This window comes from Rhincodon typus, chromosome 21, assembly GCF_021869965.1.
Source record: "Rhincodon typus isolate 14 chromosome 21, sRhiTyp1.1, whole genome shotgun sequence".
NCBI classification, from domain to species: Eukaryota; Metazoa; Chordata; class Chondrichthyes; order Orectolobiformes; family Rhincodontidae; genus Rhincodon; species Rhincodon typus.
In genome coordinates this window covers 48,004,346-48,025,402 of record NC_063352.1, presented here as the reverse complement: position 1 = coordinate 48,025,402, position 21,057 = coordinate 48,004,346, and the positions used below count along the sequence as shown (strand labels likewise).

Below are 21,057 nucleotides of genomic sequence, written 5' to 3'. Positions count from 1 at the left end.
TGCACATCACTATGTGATCAATAAATGGAGCAGAACACAATGTAAATGGAAGCTAAGGGCTAGAGAGGCACCTTTTCATCTGTAAAACCATTTTATATTTTCAACATTTCAAATGTAGATTTGTATTTTACCTTAATTGGTGGATATATAGTTATATAAATTTGACCAGACTTATGACTCTAATGAAGTAAAAATAGATGCCAATTCCCCAAACTTAACAGCCATGTGCTTCCATCGACATATTTAAAATATGCCACTGTAAACATGCCATTAAAACTGGGTTTTGATGCCTTTAAGATTCATTAAGTAGATGATTTACAGTTTAGACCTTTGATTGCCACGGCATTCAAAGTCCCAACTGGCAAGAAGGTCAAGCGAGTCAGTTAACCAATCCAAACATCGTCCCGCTAAACTCTAAAGTAGCATTTTCCCGTTAAATCCACAGCCCTTCCCGACAAATCAAGATGGCAGCAAAGACAATCAGTGGAGTGTGCCCCAGGAGGAGGCTGACCAAAACTCCAGGCTGGGGAAATAAGACTTTAAAATCTGGACTCTTTCCCTTTTCTTTGGATAAAGGACTTTAAGATCTGGAAACTTTTCTTTTGACTGTTTCTTTTACTTCTCTTGTTTTTTTAAACATTCTGGTTTTGTATCGTAGGATGGTGCCAGAGATTGGCGACTTAGTACACTGTTCACTGTACCCCTGTCTTCCTGTACTTGAGTACACGTGACAATAAAATCTTATTCAAAGGTGAATTCAAATTTCCTTGTGGGTTACTTACAGGATTAATCAGTTTCCAAATCAAAATCTCCACTAGAAACGGAGATGCTTTAAGGCTGGGTGGAGAAACCATGGTGACGAGCCCCCTTTACTGTGTTTATTTGGAACGTCAAAGGCTACTGCTCATGAAGAGGAAGCGCATCGCCTTTTGTTTAAAGTCCATCCCTCTGCAAAGAGTTTCGAACATGCTTCTCAAAATTACAGTTAATCTACTGTCAAGATGATGGGATTCGACTATTTCTTGTTTGATGGTTTCTGGAACCAGCAAACTACCACATTCGTGCGGACAGTCACTGGAGAGGGAAAGCAGATAGGAATTTGGAGAGAGGTGGGGACAGCCAGGCAGTGTGGGATTTGCTAGCAGGATGTGGTTGTCATGTCCCCTTTAACCTGACATACATTTAAACTTGCAAATCATGGCTTTATCCAATCATGGCAGGATAAATTACTCACCGGCCATTTACTTTCAGTAGACCGTGAGAGCTTAAGGCAGAGCAGTAGAAGTTTGAGATCACTAATTACAGTTTGTGCTCCCAGTCTGTGTGCAAACTATCATTAACCCATTCACCGCCAGCAGCCTACTTTCAGTCACACCCCCATGCTGTGCAAGCGCTAATTTGCTATTTCCAATATTTTCGAACACAAGTTTTTCATACTTATTTATTTCCTGCAATGTGGGTGTTGCTGTATGGGCCAGCATTTATTGCTTGTCCCTAGTTGCCCTTAAGATGGTAGTGAGCTGTCTTCTTAAATAACTGCAGTCTTTGTGCTGTGGGTAGACCCACAATGCCGTTAGAGAGGGAAATCCAGGATTCTGTCCCAGTGACGGAATGGTGATACATTTCCAAGTCAGGATGGTGAGTGGCTTGGGGATGGGGGATCTTGCAGGTGGCGCTCCCAGGTATCTGCTGCCCTCGCCCTTCTGGATGGAAGTGGTCGTGGGTTCAGAAGGACCTGTTGGAGGAGCCTTGGTGAGTTGCTGCATGTTATAGATGATACACATTGCTGCTCTTGAGTACTAGTAGCAGAGGGAGTGAACGGTGAAGGTGGTGCCAATCAGGTGGGCTCTTTTGTCCCAAATGGTGTTACATTTCTTGAATGTTTTTGGAACTGTACACCCCCAGGTAAGTGTGGGGTATTCCATCATACCCCTGACATGTAGTTCTGTTGTGTTTAATCACTGCTGCCTTTTTCTTGGACATCAGATGTTGTCAATGGATACTGGTTGCCTTGGAATGTGTGGAAGCACCTTTGACACTGCAGCACTCCCTCAGCAGCACACAAGGCCATCTTCCTGGTCTCGTGCTCAAGCGAGATCTGAACCTACAACTGTCCTGGTTCAGGAAAGAGAATGCAATTGCATTGTGTTAGGGCTTTAGGATGCTGGAGCAGCGTTATGATGTTGTCAAGGCGCTGCTCCCCAATGGAAATAAACTGCACAGCATGGGTGGAGTTAGTTATATGGGATAAGATAGAAGGTATAAGATAGACAGAGTTCAGGGAATAGTCTCTTAATAATTTAACAGTAAGATCAGAGCTTGGTATGTCTCAGATTACCATGTAAAGCTGTGTTAAGTATTAAAATGCAATAAACAGAAGTCAATTCTTGATGATGCCTTCTGCCCTACCAGTTTGTCTCGAAATTTGACATTGACATAAAACCACGCAATAAAAGGAACTGAATCACCAAACGCTGGCACTGTGACAATACCTCCAGCTGAAAAAACGTTGGCAATACATTTGGGTGCAATGTTAGTGCCAAACTGAACTTTAATTTGTAAGAGAAAACAAAATGAGACACACAATTGGGCCACAGGATCATGTTATTTTGCATCCCTCAGTTTCTAAATCCAGGTGTCAATATTTCAACACTGGCATTGTACCACTCCAGTGACTTGTTCAGAGCTGAATTCATAGAATCCCTACAATGTGAAAACAGGCCATTCAGCCCAACAAGTCCACACTACCCCTCCTAAGGGCATCCCACCCAGACCCATCCTCCTTTCCTTTCCCTGTATTTCCCAATGTCTAATCCACTGAACTTACACACCCCCTGACATTATGGGCAATTTAGCATACATATCTTTGGACTGTGGGAGGAAACCAGAGCAAACCCACACAGACACAGGGAGAATGTGCAAACTCCACACAGACAGTCGCCCGAGGGTGGAATCGAACCCAGGTCCCTGGCGCTGTGAGGCAGCAGTGCTAACCACTGAGCCACCATGCCGCTCCAACACATTAGTACTAAGAACAATTGTACTGAGAAGATGCCCTCTGCAAAAATAATCCAACTGAGAGCTAAACTACTCTACAAATGGCTGACTGTGTCTGTCACTGGATCTGAACCACTGGTTCATGGTAGCTAAACTCAACCACAGTCTCCAAGCCATGAGATGGCTGGCAAAGATCCAGAAGGTGTCTCTCCTCCTCGGGCTCCAAAGGTGAGCAGAGAAGCTGTGCCATTGAGAACAATGGACTGCTCAACAACATTCATCAGTGAGGCAATGTAGATGTCAGCACCAGGATGTGGCGTGAGAGGGAATTTCAAAGGGCAAAGACATGGACCACAAATATCCCAGTGCTGTTTAAGGTAATGTACATTGTGAATTGAAGCAGATTGCCTGAGATTTAAGATGGGCCAAAATGCAACTCGAAACAGTTTCTGAACATACACCATGGGATGATAACTGAAAAGAACAATACTTTTTTGAAATTCCTTTCCAATTGACAGGAGCGTTAACATATTTATCCTGCAAAATAACATCACTCCGCGGCACGGTGGCTCAGTGGTTAGCACTGCTGCCTCACAGCACCAGGGACCGAGGTCTGACTCCTGCCTCAGGCAACTGTCTGTGTGGAGTTTGCACATTCTCCCCGTGTCTGTGTGGGTTTCCTCCAGGTGCTGTGGTTTCGTCCCACAGTCCAAAGATGTGCAGGCTAGGTGAATTAGCCATGGGAAATGCAGGGTGATGGGGATAGGGTTGAGGGAGAGAGTCTAGGTGGGATGCTCTTTGGAAGGTCAGTTTGACTCAATGGGCTGAATGGCCTACTTCCAGACTGTAGGGATTATAAGATGAAGTAGAACTTTCCCCCCTTTGAAATGTTACTAATTGCAGTTTGCTGTAATTCACGCAGTCAGAAGTTATTTTTGACACAAACAGATTGTTAAAGTCTTTTGTAAAGTCGTGTTCAGAATAAAATCCAGCTCCAGTCAAGTCACTGAGAAGACACTTTGTTAAAGTTCTCCTTTCCTTCTCCTCCGCTTCATAAAAACACAGACACACAGAAGCTAAGAACAGGAGTAGGCCGCAGAGGGTGGTGCATGTATGGAATGAGCTGCCAGAGGAAGTGGTGGAGGCTGATATAAGAATAGGAAGAGTTTAGAGGGATATGGACCAAATGCTGGCAAATGGTACTAGGTGAGATTGGGATGTCTGGTTGGCATGGACAAGTTGGATCGAAGGGCCTGTTTCTGCGCTATATGACTCTATGATCACCCCCAAGCCTACACTGCCATTCAACGTGATCATGGCTGATCCCACCCTCCTCCATATCCCTTGATCCCTTTAGCTACAACAACTCTATCTATTTCCATCTTGATAACACAATTTAAAGTTTTGGCAAAGATTTGTAGCTTGGCTTGTGGATTAGGTTTTTGACTTGCTCACCGAGCTGGCTTGTTTTTGTTCTGATGTTTTGTCGCCATGCTAGGTGACAGCATTATTGAGGTCTCCGATGAAGCGATGTTATTCTACTCCACTTGGAATTTATACTGGCCGGTCCGTTATGGTGAGTAGTGTCATTTCTGGTTTTGATCTGTATGGGTTTGTATATGGGGTCCAATTCTATGTGTTTGTTGATTGAAGTATGGGTATGCCGAACATAGACTCACACCGGAATTCCTAGATGCACGGTTCTCCACCCATCCTGCAACTAATCCTGTTACAATTTCATAGGTTTCTATGAGAATCCCCTTATGCTTTTAAATTGAAGTGAATACAATCCCAACTGACTCAGTCTCTCCTCATATGTCAGTCCTGCCATCTCAGGAATCCTTAGAGTTCCTTCTGAATACACTGGCTCCTTCCCAGTGTACACTCTGTACTCTGGGCCTCATCTAAATCGTCCCACGTGAGACTTGACAGACAGCGGTGCCAACCTATTCCACCATGTTGGGCCATCACCATGGGGAGTTAAATGCTGTCTTCGCCCGATTTCCAGCCCCTAACTTCCAGGGCACGGCCACTCAATCACAGTCAAAAAAACAAATGAGAACCTTAAGTGACGCTCTCTTCTGTAATCGAGCAGCAATGTGACCAATGGTGTAACTATGTCAGAAATTAGTCAAGAATCTGACCAAGGAACAAATGCACCATCATGAGATGCAGTCTGGTTTCTTTTAGGTGCAGCAGTTTTTAAAACACAGTTTACTTGCATAAATATAGTTGGCCCAACCAATCTAGACCAGTACTCATGACCCAAACAAGCCACCTTCCATCTTCCTTCATCACATACTATTAATACACCCTTCTGTTCTCCCGACTGGACATAATCAGCCTGCCCTCGAGTATATCTCATACTATTTGTTGCAATGGTGATGCCATAGCCTGGATACATCCGAACTCTGCCAACATTCCTCCTTCCAAATGAGTGGAAAACCGGACTGCCTCCCACTACAGCTACTCAGATCTGCCCAGACTCCTCGTGGTGGCTACGTTATGTATCAGAGCATTGGAACTTCAGTTTAACTCACAGACTAACCCCTCCTTATCTATTACCTTGTCCAACACTATTCACCTCAATGTGGCACATCCCAGATTTTGAGTGAATTGAAATTCGTCTTGTGAAGTTACACACGACTAGCAATAACCATCACTAATTTTCTCCATCACAGCCTTACAGCTGACTTGGTACAAGCCAGACTGTCAAAAAGAGGCCTTTGTTGAATGTATGACGGACTGAATGGCCTTAGCAAGTTGAGTAAATGCGTATAGCTCGGCTAAATTGGCTAACAAGGACTAAATTGCAAGGTTTGTTTGAATAAAGCCTATTTAAGTACAGGTTCTCCTTTATCTAAAATCAACACCTCTCTAAACCTCAGAACCAAACATTTCAGCTGATCATAATAGAATCGTAGAATCCCTACAGTGCAGAAACAGGCCATTCAGCCCAACAAGTCCATACTGCCCCTCTGAAGAGCAACCCACCCAGACCCATTCACTATGCTTAACCCACCTAACCTAAACATCCCTGGACGCTACGGGCAATTTAGCATGGCCAATTCACCTAACCTGCACATCTTTGGACTACCTAATGTTGCAGAAGATCTGCTCCATGGTGCCTCTGCTACTGACCCTCCAAGCCCCAACCACCCAAGGACCAGTAGCAGTACTGAACAGCAGTGCCAATGTGAAGGCAGTGCCTGGTTGGGGTGTGACACTCAGCCACGACCACGTAAGTTGATGGATCCAGACTACAGGTAAGCAGGGAGGGAGGGTACGGGGGCATTGGGTGGTGAGCAAGTGGGCTCAGCAGTAGGTGCAGAGGTCCACAGGCCTGGTCCCGATGCTGAGTCCTCCAGTCTGGCAGTGGGTTCTTCAAGCGAAGGCACACACCAACAACGCCGAGGGTAGCTGTGGGAAGTCTGTCCAGGATCATGCTCCCTGCAATGTGAGGACCTCCCAGCCCTGCCCACTCACCTTATTCTAAAGTATGATGGTGGGATGGGGTCACAATTATTGCCCCTGACTCCATGGGCCGAATGGCCTCTTTCCGCACTGCAGGGATTGTATGAATTTAAGGGTTTGTTCTCCAGCCTTCCTATGACCAACCTAAACCGGGTGGAGAAGGGAAAGTGGGTGAGGGGGGGCTTCTCTACTAGCCTCCTTTTCCTATTAAATGCCCTCTTTGTCAACAACCTCACTGCAGGGGAGGGCATTAAATTCCAGCCAGGGTGTCAGTATTTGAGCTGGTGCTGTAGGTGACAGTGTCTCTGGTTCATAGCTTTGTTCTCCTCTTCTTGGCTCCTCCCCAGCTACCTGGCCAGATGGTCAGGTCCTTAGTAGGATGACAGTGAAGGCATGGGGATGGCATTACCAGGAGAGGGGTAGCGAGAGGGGCAAGTTTACACTAATCACAGCTTGGAAATCGGGAGTGCCTGTATCAGCTGCTTCAGTCTTCAACTCACACCATCTCCATCAGGACAAGGACATACCATTGATTGGCTCCTGATAACTGTAGTTATTTGTTTACATTTGTTCATGCAGTGTGAGTTTTGCCAACTGTGCCAATATTTATTGCCCATCAAGAAGGTGACAGTGAGCTGCCTTCTTGAATCATTTGCGCTGTACAAGAGGTAGGAAGGTGTGTCAGTGAGTGTGATGCCGTTTATTTGAGGGCTTTGCTGGTCATAGTGGAACAGCTCGTATTATGTGAGAGATTTGTGGGAGCCTGAGGCTTAAAGCAGGAGGGGTGTACTGAAGCTCTGAATCTGACGTACTAGTTGAGGTTGTTACAAGGTGATTGATGGGGATGATGGACAGTGAACTGAACGCATTCCCAATCTTTGATCACGGAACATTGTTATGGGCCAGACCAAACACCCTCAAAATATATCAAGGAGCTAGCCCAGACTTTAACTTTTTATTTTGTTTAAAGGCAAGTGTAAGGCACTGTGTTGCAGATGTGATTCAATTGGTCCACCATTAGGCTTTAAGCAAAACACACTTTACTCTTACAACACAGCTAAAATACAAACAAAAAAAAGAATTGGCCTACCTTTAACTCTGTTGAAACACTTAACAAATTGATACACTCTAACTACTAATTATCAAGTGATCTAATACAGAGGTATCCCAAAGACACACCCTTGGCAAAGGCAAATTCAGCAAAACAGATTTTGCTCATGTACTATCTTCCGGTCAGTCCAGGAGAAAAGGAACATTGAAAGAATCAATCCAGCAGCAGAGAGAAACTCCAGCTTTTTGCTGCAGCAGAGAGAGAAGTATATTTATCTGCTTCAACAGCCAAGTCCAAACCCCAAATGAAAGCAAACCTAAAACCCTGGGTCTGTGTGAGCCCGACTCCACCCACTCATGCTTCTTTTGTCTAATTAAAAAAAACACTCGGGGAGCTCGTAGCTGTTTATCCACCGGTTCTGAAGCAGTTATTCTGGCACCACTGTGGCAACACCTCTCTGCAAGAGATACAGCACAGAACAAATCCCTCTTAAAGGCACAGTACCGTCACAACATCCTGTACTGTACTCAGGTCCTTGAGCATTGAGTATAATGGCCATCTATGAGGGTGCCTTTGCAAAGTCTATCAGGAGGGCATCCAGCCCTTGTGGAAATATGACCCTCATCTTTAAGCTCCTCCATTAAAGGTGTCAAATGTATTTTCCAAATCCCCTCTTGCACAGTAATGGACTCATCTGCCTGTTCAAATTCACTACCACAGCCCATTCCAGATATGTATCCATAAGCGATGCAGGCTGCGTTTAACTGGAACTAGCCTTGTACGAATCTGGGACTACTACTGAGGAAGGAACCCCCCCCAACAGTCACTGTTGGCAATGACTGCTTGGCTGAAATCAGGCTAATTAACATCAGGGCAAAGTTACTGTTCTGCTTTGGAGCCAATGGGCCTGAGACAGATCAATCATTTGGTCCAGTTTCTATGAGGTTTGACTCTATGACTCTATAAATGCACCTGTATTCAGTGGTTGCTGAATGTTGTAAGTAGATTACAAAATGCAATCCTAAATGATCAAAAACTCTACCAGGGAGGAAAGAAAGGTTGCATTTATACAGCAGCTCCCACATTCTAATTGCAAGATAGTTGTTTTTAAGAGCAGTGGCATCATGCTGGAAGGGCAGCAGCTGATGTGTGTAGGGCTAGATCCCACAAACAGAATCAAGACAAATGACCATACAATCTACTTTGATGGTATTAACTGACAAACAGATGTTGAATGACAAAGAAATAGAATCCCTAGAGTGTGGAAGCAGGCTATTCAGCCAATTGAGGCCACATTAACCCTCTAAAGAGCATCCCACGCAGACCCACCCTCCTATCCTGTAGCCCTGCATTTCCCATGGCTAATCCACTTAGCGTACACATCCCTGGGCACTATGGGACAATTTGGCATGGCTAATCCACCCTAACCTGCACATCTTTGCACTGAGAGGAAACTGGCACACCCAGAGGAAACCAATGCAGACACGGGGAGAATGTGCAAACTCCACACAGATAGTCACCTGAGGGTGGAATCAACCACAGGCCCCTGGCGCTGTGAGGCAGCAGGGCTAATCACTGAGCCACTGTGATGCCCCAGGAGCTTAGATGCTTCAACAGATGTCAAAATCGCTTTAATGGTAAACTGATGGATATATTTACTGATACCCATCATAGAACAAATTCTCTCCCATTCATAATAGAGCCATGAAAACAGAATTCACAAATTAATTAATTGATTTCCCTCCTTTTTGCTATACCCAGCTGATCTCCCAGCACCACAGATGGACAGTCAACATATCATTGGACCTGGACACTACATTCTAGACTTTATCAGTTACGGGTGAAGACAAACAAAAGTTTGTGAAAATAAAGGCAAACATTGCAGAAATGTGGTGAGAATAATTAAAAGCACTTACCAAAATCACTTGTGCACACAGCCATAAGGACTTCTGTGTCATTGCATGGTCTACATGCTCCTGCAGCCAAAACAAACAAGTAGATTTAATGTTTCTGTGAGCTCTCAACTATCACAAAAACAACTTAACCGCTGAGAAAGTGAAGCAAACTATGTCTTAATTTAACACAAATCAATTGGATGCCAGCAAAATTGCCACACACCCTCTGATGGGAATGTGGAAGTGCAAAAAGACCATAGTTTAGAAACTGCTGGCCTCATTCCTGAATTATATTGTTGATTGTCTGGAGTTTAATAATTTCTAGCTACCATTTGCTTTCCCATTCTTCCTTGAAGGTGCTGATTCTTACTTGGTTTCATTTGTATTTCAAAAAGTTGGCCAATCTCTATTTTCAACTGTAGATGGTGAAAACTACAAGGCTACTCGGTGGGACAATGGCCTATGCTCAATTGAAACTCATACGCTGGTTCGATACAGCAGTCAAATCCAAGTTGCACTCCTCCCTACACTAGAGCTGCTGGCAAGCCTGGGAACCTGTGGTTTTCAAAAATTAGAGTGAGACATTTTAATCATACTGAAGAGCAATCTGACCAGCAAAGGTGGGGTTAGGGGTTTCTGTGTGGTTCGAGATGTTATGGGTAGAGAGTTACACTGGAAAAAAACTGATAAGTAGTATAAGGCTATAACTTCTTAGAGGTGGAATGATTCATAAGTAAGGGGGTGGAAGATTTTTGGGGGGACAGTAGGCAGGAATGTGGAGTGGAGGTTACTATCTGGTTAGCTATGATCTTATGGCATTGCAAGTAGCATATTAGCGTGGATAGACGATTGGCTAACCAATGGAAGACAGAGAGTTGAGAAAAGAGGGGGATGTTTAGGGTGGCAACCTATAACTGTAGCAGAGGTATCAGTGCTGGAGTTAGAATTATTTGAAATATCTATAACTTGGCTGAGGAAAATGGTGAGGATGACGGAGAGACTCGAAAGGGATACGCACAGGAGAAGTGAATAAGCACCAACCTGGCAGATGCAATATTAATGTGAGAAAATAGAGTCAGAGTCATACAGCACAGAAACAGGCCCTTCAGTCCAACTCATTCACACTGACCAAGTTTCCTAAACTAAACTAGTCACACTTGCTTACATTTGGCCCATATCCCTCTAAACATTTCCAATTCATGTACCTGTCTGAATGTTTTTTAAATGTTGTAACTGTACCTACATCTACTACTCCCTCTGGCAGATGATCACAAATACAAAATTCGAAGACCCCTACCACCCCGGTTATTCTCTCTTCCACTCTCTTCTGTTGGGCAGAAGATATAAAAGTTTGAATACAAGTACGAATAGATTCAAGAACAGCTTCTTCCCCACTGTTATCAGACTTTTGACCATTTGAGACGTCTGTCAATTCTGATCTCTCTCTGCGCCTTCTCTGCGGCTGTAACACTGTATTCTGCGCTCTGTTCTGCTACCTCGGTACATGTGACAACAATAAAACAAATCAACGTACAAACTACCCTCTGTGAAAAAGTTGCCCCTAAGGTCCCTTTTAAATCTTTCTCCTCTCAGCTTAAAAATATGCCCTCTAGTTTTGAATTCTCCCACCCTAAGGAGAAGACCTTTGCTGTTCACCTTATCTGTGCCCTTCATGATTTTATAAACCTTTAAGAAGGTCACTCTCAACCTCCTACACTCCAGTGAAAAATGCCCCAGCCTATCCAGCCTCTCCTTATAACTCAAACCCTCCAGTCCCAGCAACTACTGGTAAATCTTTTCTGAACCTTTTCCGATTTAATAATATCCTTCCTTTAGCAGGGTGACCAGAACCATACACAGTACTCCAAAAGTGGCCTCACCAACATCCTGTACAACCGCAACATGATGTTTCAACTCCTATACTCAATGATCTGAGCAATGAAGGCAAGCGTGCTAAAAACCTTCCTAACCACCCTGCGATGCAACGTCTAAAGAATTATGTACCTGAACACCTAGGTCTCTGTTCAAAAACACTACCCAGGGCTTTACTAATAATTGTTTAACTCCTGTCCTTCTTTGTATCACCGAAATGTAATAACTCGCATTTATCCAAATTAAACTCCATCTGCCGTTCCTCAACCCATTGGCCCAGTTGATCAGGTTCCCATTGTAATCTTAGATATCCTCCTTCATTGTCTCATCTACAAACTTACTAACCATATCTCCTAAATTCTCATCCAAATTGCATACATAAATGACAAAGAGTGGACCCAGCACTGATCCCTGCAGAACACTGCTGGTCACAGTCCTCCAGTCTGAAAAACAATCCTCCACTATCACCCTCTGTCTCCTACCAACAAGCCAATTTTGTATCCAATTGGCAAGCTCTCCCTGAATCCCATGTGATCCAACTCTACTAATGAGTCTACCATGCAGATCCTTGTCAAAGGTTTTACTGAAGTCCGTGTAGACTTCTACCGCTCTGCCCTCTAATATCTTTTGGTTTTATGTCCTCAAAAACTCAATCAAGTTTGACAGACGTTATGTACTTTGGCAAGAAGAATAGAGGAGCTGAATACTATTTTATTGGAGAAAGATTGAAGAAAGCTACAGAACAGTGGGATTTGGGAGTCCTTGTCATTAATCACAAAAAGCTAAATATCCAAGTTCAACAGATAATAAGACCATTAGCCACAAGACCATAAGACATAGGAGAAGAAATTAGATAATAAAGAAGGCAAATGGGAAATAAAAGGGAATGGAGTATAAAAGCAGTTCTGAACAGTCAAAACAGACTCAGAACATTAACTCAATTTCTCTCCACAGATGCTGCCACACCTGCTGAGTTTCTCCAACAGTCTCTTGTGTTTGTTTGATTAAAAAAACAATGACTATCCAGTCTGAAATGACTATCATGAGGGGGCATAATTTTAAGGTGATTGAAGGAAGGTATAGGGGAAATGTCAGAGGTTCTTTACACAGAGCGTGGTGGGTGTATGGAATGCACTGCCAGCAGTGGTAGTAGAGTCAGATACATTAGGGACATTTAAGCGACTCTTGGATAGGCACATGGATTGTAGTAAAATGAAGGGCATGCAGGTTGTTTGATCTTAGAGTAGGATAATAGGTCGGCACAACATCGTGGGCTGAAGGGCCTGTACTGTGCTGTACTGTTCTACGTTCTACAAGAAAAGGGAGGTTTTGCTAAAATTATGCAAGGCAATAGTCAGGCCACAGCAGGTATATTGTGAACATTTTTAGGCCCCTTATCTAAGGAAAGATGTACTCACATTTGGAACAGTCTAGAGAAGGTTCTTTAGGCCAATAACAGGTATGGAGGGACTGTCTTATGAGGAGAGGTTGGGTAGGTTGGGCTTGTACTTGTTAGGAATTTAGAAGAATGAGAGGTGACCTTATTAAAAACATGTAAGATTCTGAGGGGACTTGACAGGGTAGGTATGGAAAGCTTGTCTCCCTTTGTGGAACAGTCAAGGACCATGGAATAAGGGATCACCCATTTAAGACAGGATTGAGGAGGAATCTCTTCTCAGAGAGGGTAGTAAACCTGTGAAATTCTTTACCACAGAGAGCTGCCTAGACTCGGTCATTACGTATATTCAAGGCTGTGTTTTAATCAGTCAGATTATCGAGGATTATGGGGCAAAATTGTCTATTTTTGCTCTACATCTTTAGGTCTTTTGGAATGCTTCTGGAAATAAATAATTTTCACTACACGGGGGCTTAGGAATTAATTATAATTTTAATAAGTCATTGACTGTAAAACAGGAGAGATCGGAATGCTTGGATTTCAAGACAATCAGGCATCAATTCCGCATCACCTATTTTTCCTCCAATAACAAAAAGTTAAAATTATCTGCAAATTAAGTTTTGTGAAACTAAAGGAATTAAAGCTTTAATTTGTCACATTTTTGGTTTCTGGAAAGTATTTTGTTGAAAACACGTAATCTTCTTGTCAACTAACGGGTTTATTTAATCATTTTTGGAATGAAACACCACAGTCCCACAAAGTGCTATTCAAAAACCACGATAATTTCAACACGCATGCTTATGCCAAATGGTATTTTTCTTCAATAAAGCCTCCCTTCTTCTCAAAGCAGTAAACTGCGGCCAGAAGCTGTTCAATAACTGGAGTTTCTGTATGGTGCTTCATACAAAAATAGTTCAAACCCTGTTTGATTACACTGAGCTACATTGTTGCATAATGAGTGCACAATAGTTTAGCCGAACAAGGGAATATGGGTAAACCCAGAATGTTGAAATACACTAATAAGCAAACCACATCATCCCCAAGTGACTGGTAATGTCAAATCAAAGTCATATTGGAATACTTTTTGTGAGCAGATAGCATGTTTCCTCTATTTATAGTCTTATGTTTCTGAGAAACTGGGACATGAAGATTTTTAAAAAATCTAACGATGGCTTCAGTGTTTTGAAAATTACGTTATGAATCTTGTCCACTTGAGGCTATCATCCACAATGGACCAGCAGAAAGAGTCTTCTAGGAAGAGATAAGAGAGGATTGATGTCTAACAGTTGATGTGGTTCTAACTCAAAATATTTCTGGCTGAAGATACAACAGCTTCTGTCCCAAGAGCTTCACGGATCATCAACTTAGGCAGCACGATGGCCCAGTGGTTAGCACTGCTGCCTCACAGCACTGGGGGCCCAGGTTCAATTTCACCCTCAGGAAACTGTGCAAACTCCAGACATACATTCTCTCTGTGTCTGCGTGGGTTTCCTCCGAGTGCACCAGTTTCTTCCCACAGTCCAAAGATGTGCTGGTTAGGTGGATTGGCTGTGCTAAGTTGTGTTCGGTGTTCAGAAAGGTGCAGGCTAGATGGGTTATCCATTGTAAGTGGAAGTGTACAGGATAGGGTAGGGGATGTGTCTGGGTGGGATGCTCTTCAGAGGGTGAGTGTGGACCTGATGGGCAGAATGGCCTGTTTTTACATTGTTGGGATTCTATGATTCTCACTTACATTCAGATGGAGCTGAGTAACACTGGATTTAGAATTGGTAACTCTCCAGGACAACCAACTTTGTTTGATTCACTCATGGGATGTGGGCATCAGTGACTGGGCCAGCATTTATTACCCATCCCTAGTTGCCCTTGACAAGGTGGTAGGAGCTGCCTTCTTGAACTGTTGCAGTCCATGTGCTGTAGGAGACCCACAATGCCATGAGGGAAGGGGTTCCAAGACTTTGACTCAGTGACAGTGAGGAAATGTTGATGTGTTTCCAAGTCACTGAAGGAATGGCAATATATTTCCAAGCCAGGACGGTGAGTGGCTTGGAGGGGAAGCTGCAGGTGGTGGAGTTTCCATGTATCTGCTGCCCTTGTTCTTCTAGGTAGAAGTGGTCATGGATTTGGAAGATGCTGTCTAAGGAGCCTTGGTGAATTTGTGTGCACTAATTCATGTAATAGTGGAAAGGTTCCCCCCATTAGCAACTGCATAAATTATAAATTGGTGTTCTCCACAATTTGTACCCCAGAACAGGCTTCCTGGAAAACAGCAGAACATCCCTCAGACGTAACCACAGCCATTTAATGCATCAGCTTTCCAGATTCTGCCCACATCAAATTCAGATTTTAGTAAAATTATATTCACCTTAATTTACTTTAGAAGTTTCGGAGCCAAGAATCACAATAAGAAAGATTATTGCAGTAGATGATTAGTACATTAGTAACAAGGGGTACAGATCTTAGCAAAGTCAGAAACACAAGAATGGATTTCTCCCACCCAGAAGTTGCATGCTGGGGGAGCAGGGGGTTTAGGTCATGGAGGCAATTGAGCCTGCCCCATTATTCCAGAAGGTCATGGCTGTCCTTTTCCATCAATGAAAAACATAGGAATAGGAGTAGGCCATTTAGTCCATTGAGTCTCCCCCACTATTCTCCATCTGGCTGATCATTTCTTTCACTCCATTTTGCCTCACTATCTCCCCTATTCCTTTAGGTCACTAATCACCAGAAAATCGATTTGCTTCTTGAATACGGTGTAGAAGATTCCGAAGATTCACCACCCTCTGAGGGTGAAGAAATTCCTCCTTACCTCAGCCTGATGTGAACTATATGATCCTGTTCCCTGTTTCTAGGAAAACCACCCTAGCTAGAACCACCTTATCACACCCTGTCAGAATTTTGAGAGTTTCAATGAAATCATCTCTCCTTGTGTGAATCTCCAGAATTCCCTTATCCTCGAATGTTCAATCGAATTATTGAATATACTGACTGATCAAGCACTCATAGCTCTCTGGCTTAGAGAACTCTTAATTGCCTATGAGAGAAAATATTTCTCTTCATCTCAGTCCCAATTAGGACACCCCTGATCTCGAGACAGTCACCCTTATTTCCCGACTCCCCAGTCAGGAGAAAACACTCTCAGCATCTACCCTGCCAAGCCCCTGGAGAGTGTTATAGTTTTCAATGAGTCAAGATCCCATTCTCCTAAATTCCAGAGAACAAAAAAAAACCCACTCAACCCAATCCATCTTCCCAACACTGCCTGCTTATCGCTGTACTCACTCTTGCTGCAGCCCCTTTCACGCAAGTATACACTTCCTTAGACGGGCTCTTGTGACACAATGATACTGACCCTGCCGAGAGTCAAAATGATCTGGGTTCAAGTACCACCTGCTCTGGAGGTGATGGATAAATAAATAAATAATGGGTAGGCGATGGCCTGGTGACATTGTTACTAGACTATTAATCCAGAGACCCAGGTAATGTTTTGGGTACTCGGGTTGGATTCTTGCCATCATACATTTATAAAATCCCTACAGTATGGAAGCAGGCCATTCAGCCCATCAAGTCCACACCGACCCTCCAAAGAGCGTCCCACCCAGACCCACCCTCTACCTTATCTCTGTAACCCTGCATTCCAATGGCTAATTCATCTGGCCTGCACATCCTGGAACTCTGCTAGCAATTTAACATGGCCAGTCAACCTAACCTGCACATCTCTGGACATGATAGATGGCAAGATATAACAAGCGTCTGGAATTAAAAATCTAATGATGACCGTGAAACCATTGTCAATTCTCGGGAAAAACCCATCTGACTCCTTTAGGGAAGGGAACTACCATTCTTCCTTGGTCTGGCCTATATGTGACTCTATACCCACACCAATGCAGATGACACTTAACTGCCCTCTGGGCAGTTAGGAATGGGTAATACATGCAGGCATGGCCCGTAGCACCAACACCCCAAGAACGAATTTAAAATGTGCTCAATCAGGTTACTTCAAATATCAAACATGAAATCAAAGTGACATCCGTGTCACTGTGACCAAAATTGGGAAGGTTGTGGCATTATGGTAATAGTACTGGACTAGCAAGCCAGAGGATAAGTCTAATATTTGTTAGGCACTGGTTCCAATCCTACCAAAAGAGCTGGGAGAATTTAGATTCAATTAATCTGGAATTGAAAGCTAATCTTTCATGGTGGTGGCATGGTGGCTCAGTGGTTAGCACTGCTGCTTCACAGTGCCAGGAACCTGGGTTCGATTCCACCCTCAGGCAACTGTCTGTGTGGAGTTTGTACATTCTCCCAGTGTCTGCGTGGGTTTCCTCGGGGTGCTCCGGTTTCGTCCCACAGTCCAAAGATGTGCAGGCTCGGTGGATTGGCCATGATAAATTTCCCATTGTGTCTGGGGATGTTTGAGTTAGGTGGGGTATAAGGGGATGGGTCTGGGTGGGATGCTCTGAGGGTCGGTGTGGATTTGTTGGGCAGAAGGGCCTGTTTCCACACTGCAGGGATTCTATGATCCCAGTAGGGGTGACCATAAACTGTCAAAACACAACTGGCTCACTTATATTGATTAAGGAAGGAAATCTGCTGTCTTCACCTGGTCTAGCCTACATGTGACTGTGTTTGATTCCTAAGTGCCCTCTGAAAAAGGCCAGCAAGCCTCTCAGTTCAAGGGCAAATAGAAATAGGTAACAAACTAAGGCTTTGCTAGTGATGCTAATGAAAGATGAACAGAAAATAAATACCCACACTCAATCTCTATTGCTCCAGTTCTAATTGTGGTCTGATTCTGGTGAAGCAGGAACAAAAATACGATGTGGGTACTGTCGCCATGGACTGCCAAAACCTGTTCAAAGAAATCTTTCTCCAGCCATTGAGAACAGTTACTCTCTCACAGCAGCAGCAAAGAGACTCAAGATAAAGGCAGATTGATGCCACAAACTTCAGACACAGAGGCTGGACTAGTGACAATGAAATCACACTAAACAGTTCATCACATTGCTGAGGGATTGCTGCATTGTTGGAGATATTGTAACAACAAAACTTAATATAATTTACCCCTGATGAAACGGTACAGAAAGCGCTAATGATTAATGCTTCAGCATCAGGAGATACCGAAGAAAAAATTTCAGGTGCATGAAGAAGAAGTAGATTTAAAAAAAAACATGATTTTTCAACTTGGATTTTGAAAATTCCAGACAATTCAGTTAAAACTGGATTGTCCAGTTCAGAAGCAGATATATAACACTGGGTGCCGTTACACTTCAAAAGATAAGTCATGTGACTGAGAAAGGCAAAAGAAAATTAAATCAACAAGATGTATGTTCTTTTGGTTCGGTTGGTTTGTGTTTTTTTAGAATTAGCATTACATTTTATTGTCAGGTGTACTCAAGTACAGGGATATAGTGGAAAGTGTACAAAGCTGCCATTTCCGGTCTCATCTTAGGTACAAAGATACCAAAGTACAAAATCTTAGGTACAAACTAGAAAACTAAAGAATTAAGTTAAAAGTTCAACATTTCAGTCCTTAGTATAGAGTAGAAAAATAAAGAAATAAAGTTAAAAGCTTTTCTGTCAGAAATCTGTTGTAAACTGGTTGTGGGTCATTTGGTCCCAACTTACTAAACTGGCCTGTTCAGAATATTTTTCCATTCCTGTGGTAGAGTGAGGGGTGGTTAAATAAAACAGAGTCAGTGATTCTACTGTAAGGAAATGTCAGATCATGGTGTGAACATGACGACACAGTTCTGCCCAAACCTAACCAAACAAGTGTGGAATAGACAGTGACCTGAGAATTGAACTTAAACGAGTGTGAGCAGTTTAAAGACTTCCTCCAAACCATCTCTGGTATCTTTGTTAACCGTTAACAAATGTAATGTAGTGGGAAATTCCAGCAGCAAAACAAAATTACTCTGTCACTCTTTCACTTCAGAATTAAAGGTTTTGCCCTTCACAACTTAACAGCCTTAGAAACATGGAGCGAAGTGTAAACAGTCTCAGGAGGCAACCCATCAGACACCTCCAGCTGTAGTTTATGACCTCAACTCAACTCCTTTCAACCCGCTGTTTGATTGATGGCTTTAGTCAGGCGGTATAGAGCTGGATGAATTGGTTTGAACCTTCAGGGGTCACTTAACCTTCAGTCTGGCTATGTGCTTACAGTTTATTCTTTTCCAAATTCCAGCACATGAACACTAAGGTGTCGAACTGGAGGTATTCACCTTACAAAACTGTGATAAGGTATCAGGTAACCTTGCAAAAGTTATAGATGCCTTGGGTTGGATTAGAATTCCTCCTCAAATCAGATTAAAACTACTCAGAAAGCTCTTACCATAAAATTAAGGGCAAAATTGAAATAGCTTTTACATGAAGCAATCAAGAAGGCAACTTTCTTGGCATAAGTGTCTGTTCAAAGAATTTTAAATGGTAACATTTACTGAAAGGCTTCAAATTTCCAATTACAATTGAATGCAATAGATGTTCAAATGTCTATGTATTGAGAACGCTTTCACCCTCATTAAAATTTAGTTGATTGTCTAACTTAGCTTTCGAAAATCTTACCGCAAGTTAGCCTGTTTAAATGTTTTTCGTTAAGGAAGTATTGCAATGGGTGTTAAAATATAAACTACATATGTGAAGAAATATGAACAGGACATGTTCTTTAAATGTTAAAACCAGTAACAATCAATATAAAACTATTTATACACTGAACTATTTATAGACAGAAAAAAAGAAAACCAACTGAATCGAAAGAGTGTACATCTCATTGATTTGATTTGATTTTGCCTCATGGCTAACCCACTTAGCCTGCACATTCCTGGACACTATGGGACAATTCAGCATGACCAATCCGCTTAACCTGTACATCTTTGGACTGTGGGAGGAAACTGGAGCACCCGGAGGAAACCCACGCAGACACGGGGAGAATGTGCAAACTCCACACAGACAGTCACCCAAGGGTGGAATTGAACCAGGTCCCTGGGACTGGCAGACAGCAGCGCTGGGACTGAGTTGGGACTTGAACCCAGGTCTTCTGGCTCATAGGTAGGGACACTACCACAACAGCCCTTAACAAATGAGATCCAATGCCCCATTTGAATTCTAATGTTCAGGAGTTATCCCATTAAATATTGCACTAAATATCTTTTTGTTTGATTACTGGATGAGTTATTAAATTTTGGCTGCCCAGTATTAGTAGTCACAAAGCTTTGGTCTAGAATCCAATCTTAATTGTGTATGTGAATAGGTCTTTTTGAGTACAATTCTCACTCTTACATTTTAAAGACGTGGATAAAAGTATTATACATTTACAATAGGTTATATCTGGGCTGTTTAAATGGGTTTGAGTGTAACACCTGCATTGGTTAAACAAGCAGGTTAGTGGGCAATTAACAGATTAGCAGAATGGCAAGAATTGGGAGGTGGCCCACAAAACCTTACACAGAAAAACAAAATTGTTGTCATTACGAGACTTGGAGGAGACTTTTGCAGAAATAAATCAAACATTAATTCTTATTCATTTAATAGAAGTTCACAATGTTATATTAGCAAGAGGAGAATGCAATAGAGTCCTAAGCACTTCCTGTCAGAGTGAATATTTTATTGAATTAAACTTTACATTCCCCAGTTAGAGGAGGGTGTCAATAAACAAAGTGTTAATTCAGCCCTTAGGAAAGGTTTGCTTTATGCTCCGGTAATAGTTTGGCCTAGAATGACCCCAGTCCCATTTACGCTGATAATTACACTGTCAATCTTGCTGATGGGGATGTAAGCCCCAATGCAAACTTAGCACCTACACCAGGATGTTAAAAAGCCAGTGCAAACAACTGAGGATGCAGCAGCACTAATCATAGCATGAGTGCAAAGATTGTGTGCTGTCTCTGAGTACACGCCTCAGAGACTTTTCCTTATGCTATTTCTTTACATTACTGCTATTTGGAATAGAGGTATCTCTCCAGGAAAGCCATTCCGCAACATATTCATTCAGTACACATGACTAAGAGCAGAAAGTGTCTCAAGCTGGCTAGCAATTTAGTGAAATATAGTGTCGTCTTACTACAAGATATATTTGAATTCAAATATATTAATATCAAAGCCCACATCTCAAGTTTAGCAGGGTTGTGCTGCTAAGCATTTGCGTTTAGTGTTGGTGCATGAACTTTGTACGATACCAAAGGCAACGTTTGTGCGTTTTTGACTGTTAATGCTTCAGAAGAGCTAGCTTCACTCCACTAGTGCCTTACATTGTCTCCACTTTAATTGTGACTGACTCAGTGCCAACACGTTGAACTCTTATAGCTTCTACCAACCATCCTGCGGCCTTTTTTCTATCATTACAAATGTTATAATGGAACTCCACTTACGCATAC

At 42.8% G+C, this 21,057-nt stretch overlaps 1 protein-coding gene across 2 annotated transcripts in view; it reads right to left on the bottom strand.

The window, feature by feature from the left end:
* The window catches only part of metrn (meteorin, glial cell differentiation regulator), a 46,436-nt gene that overhangs the window by 5,178 nt on the left and 20,201 nt on the right, over positions 1-21,057 (bottom strand). Inside the window, exon 3 of one of the 2 annotated variants that reach the window (XM_048609579.1) lies at positions 9,439-9,498. The exons of the other annotated variant lie outside the window; for it this stretch is intronic. Within the exon in view, the coding sequence (XP_048465536.1) occupies positions 9,439-9,498 (60 nt within the window). The remainder of the gene's footprint in view (positions 1-9,438; positions 9,499-21,057) is intronic. 2 annotated transcript variants of the gene reach the window in all.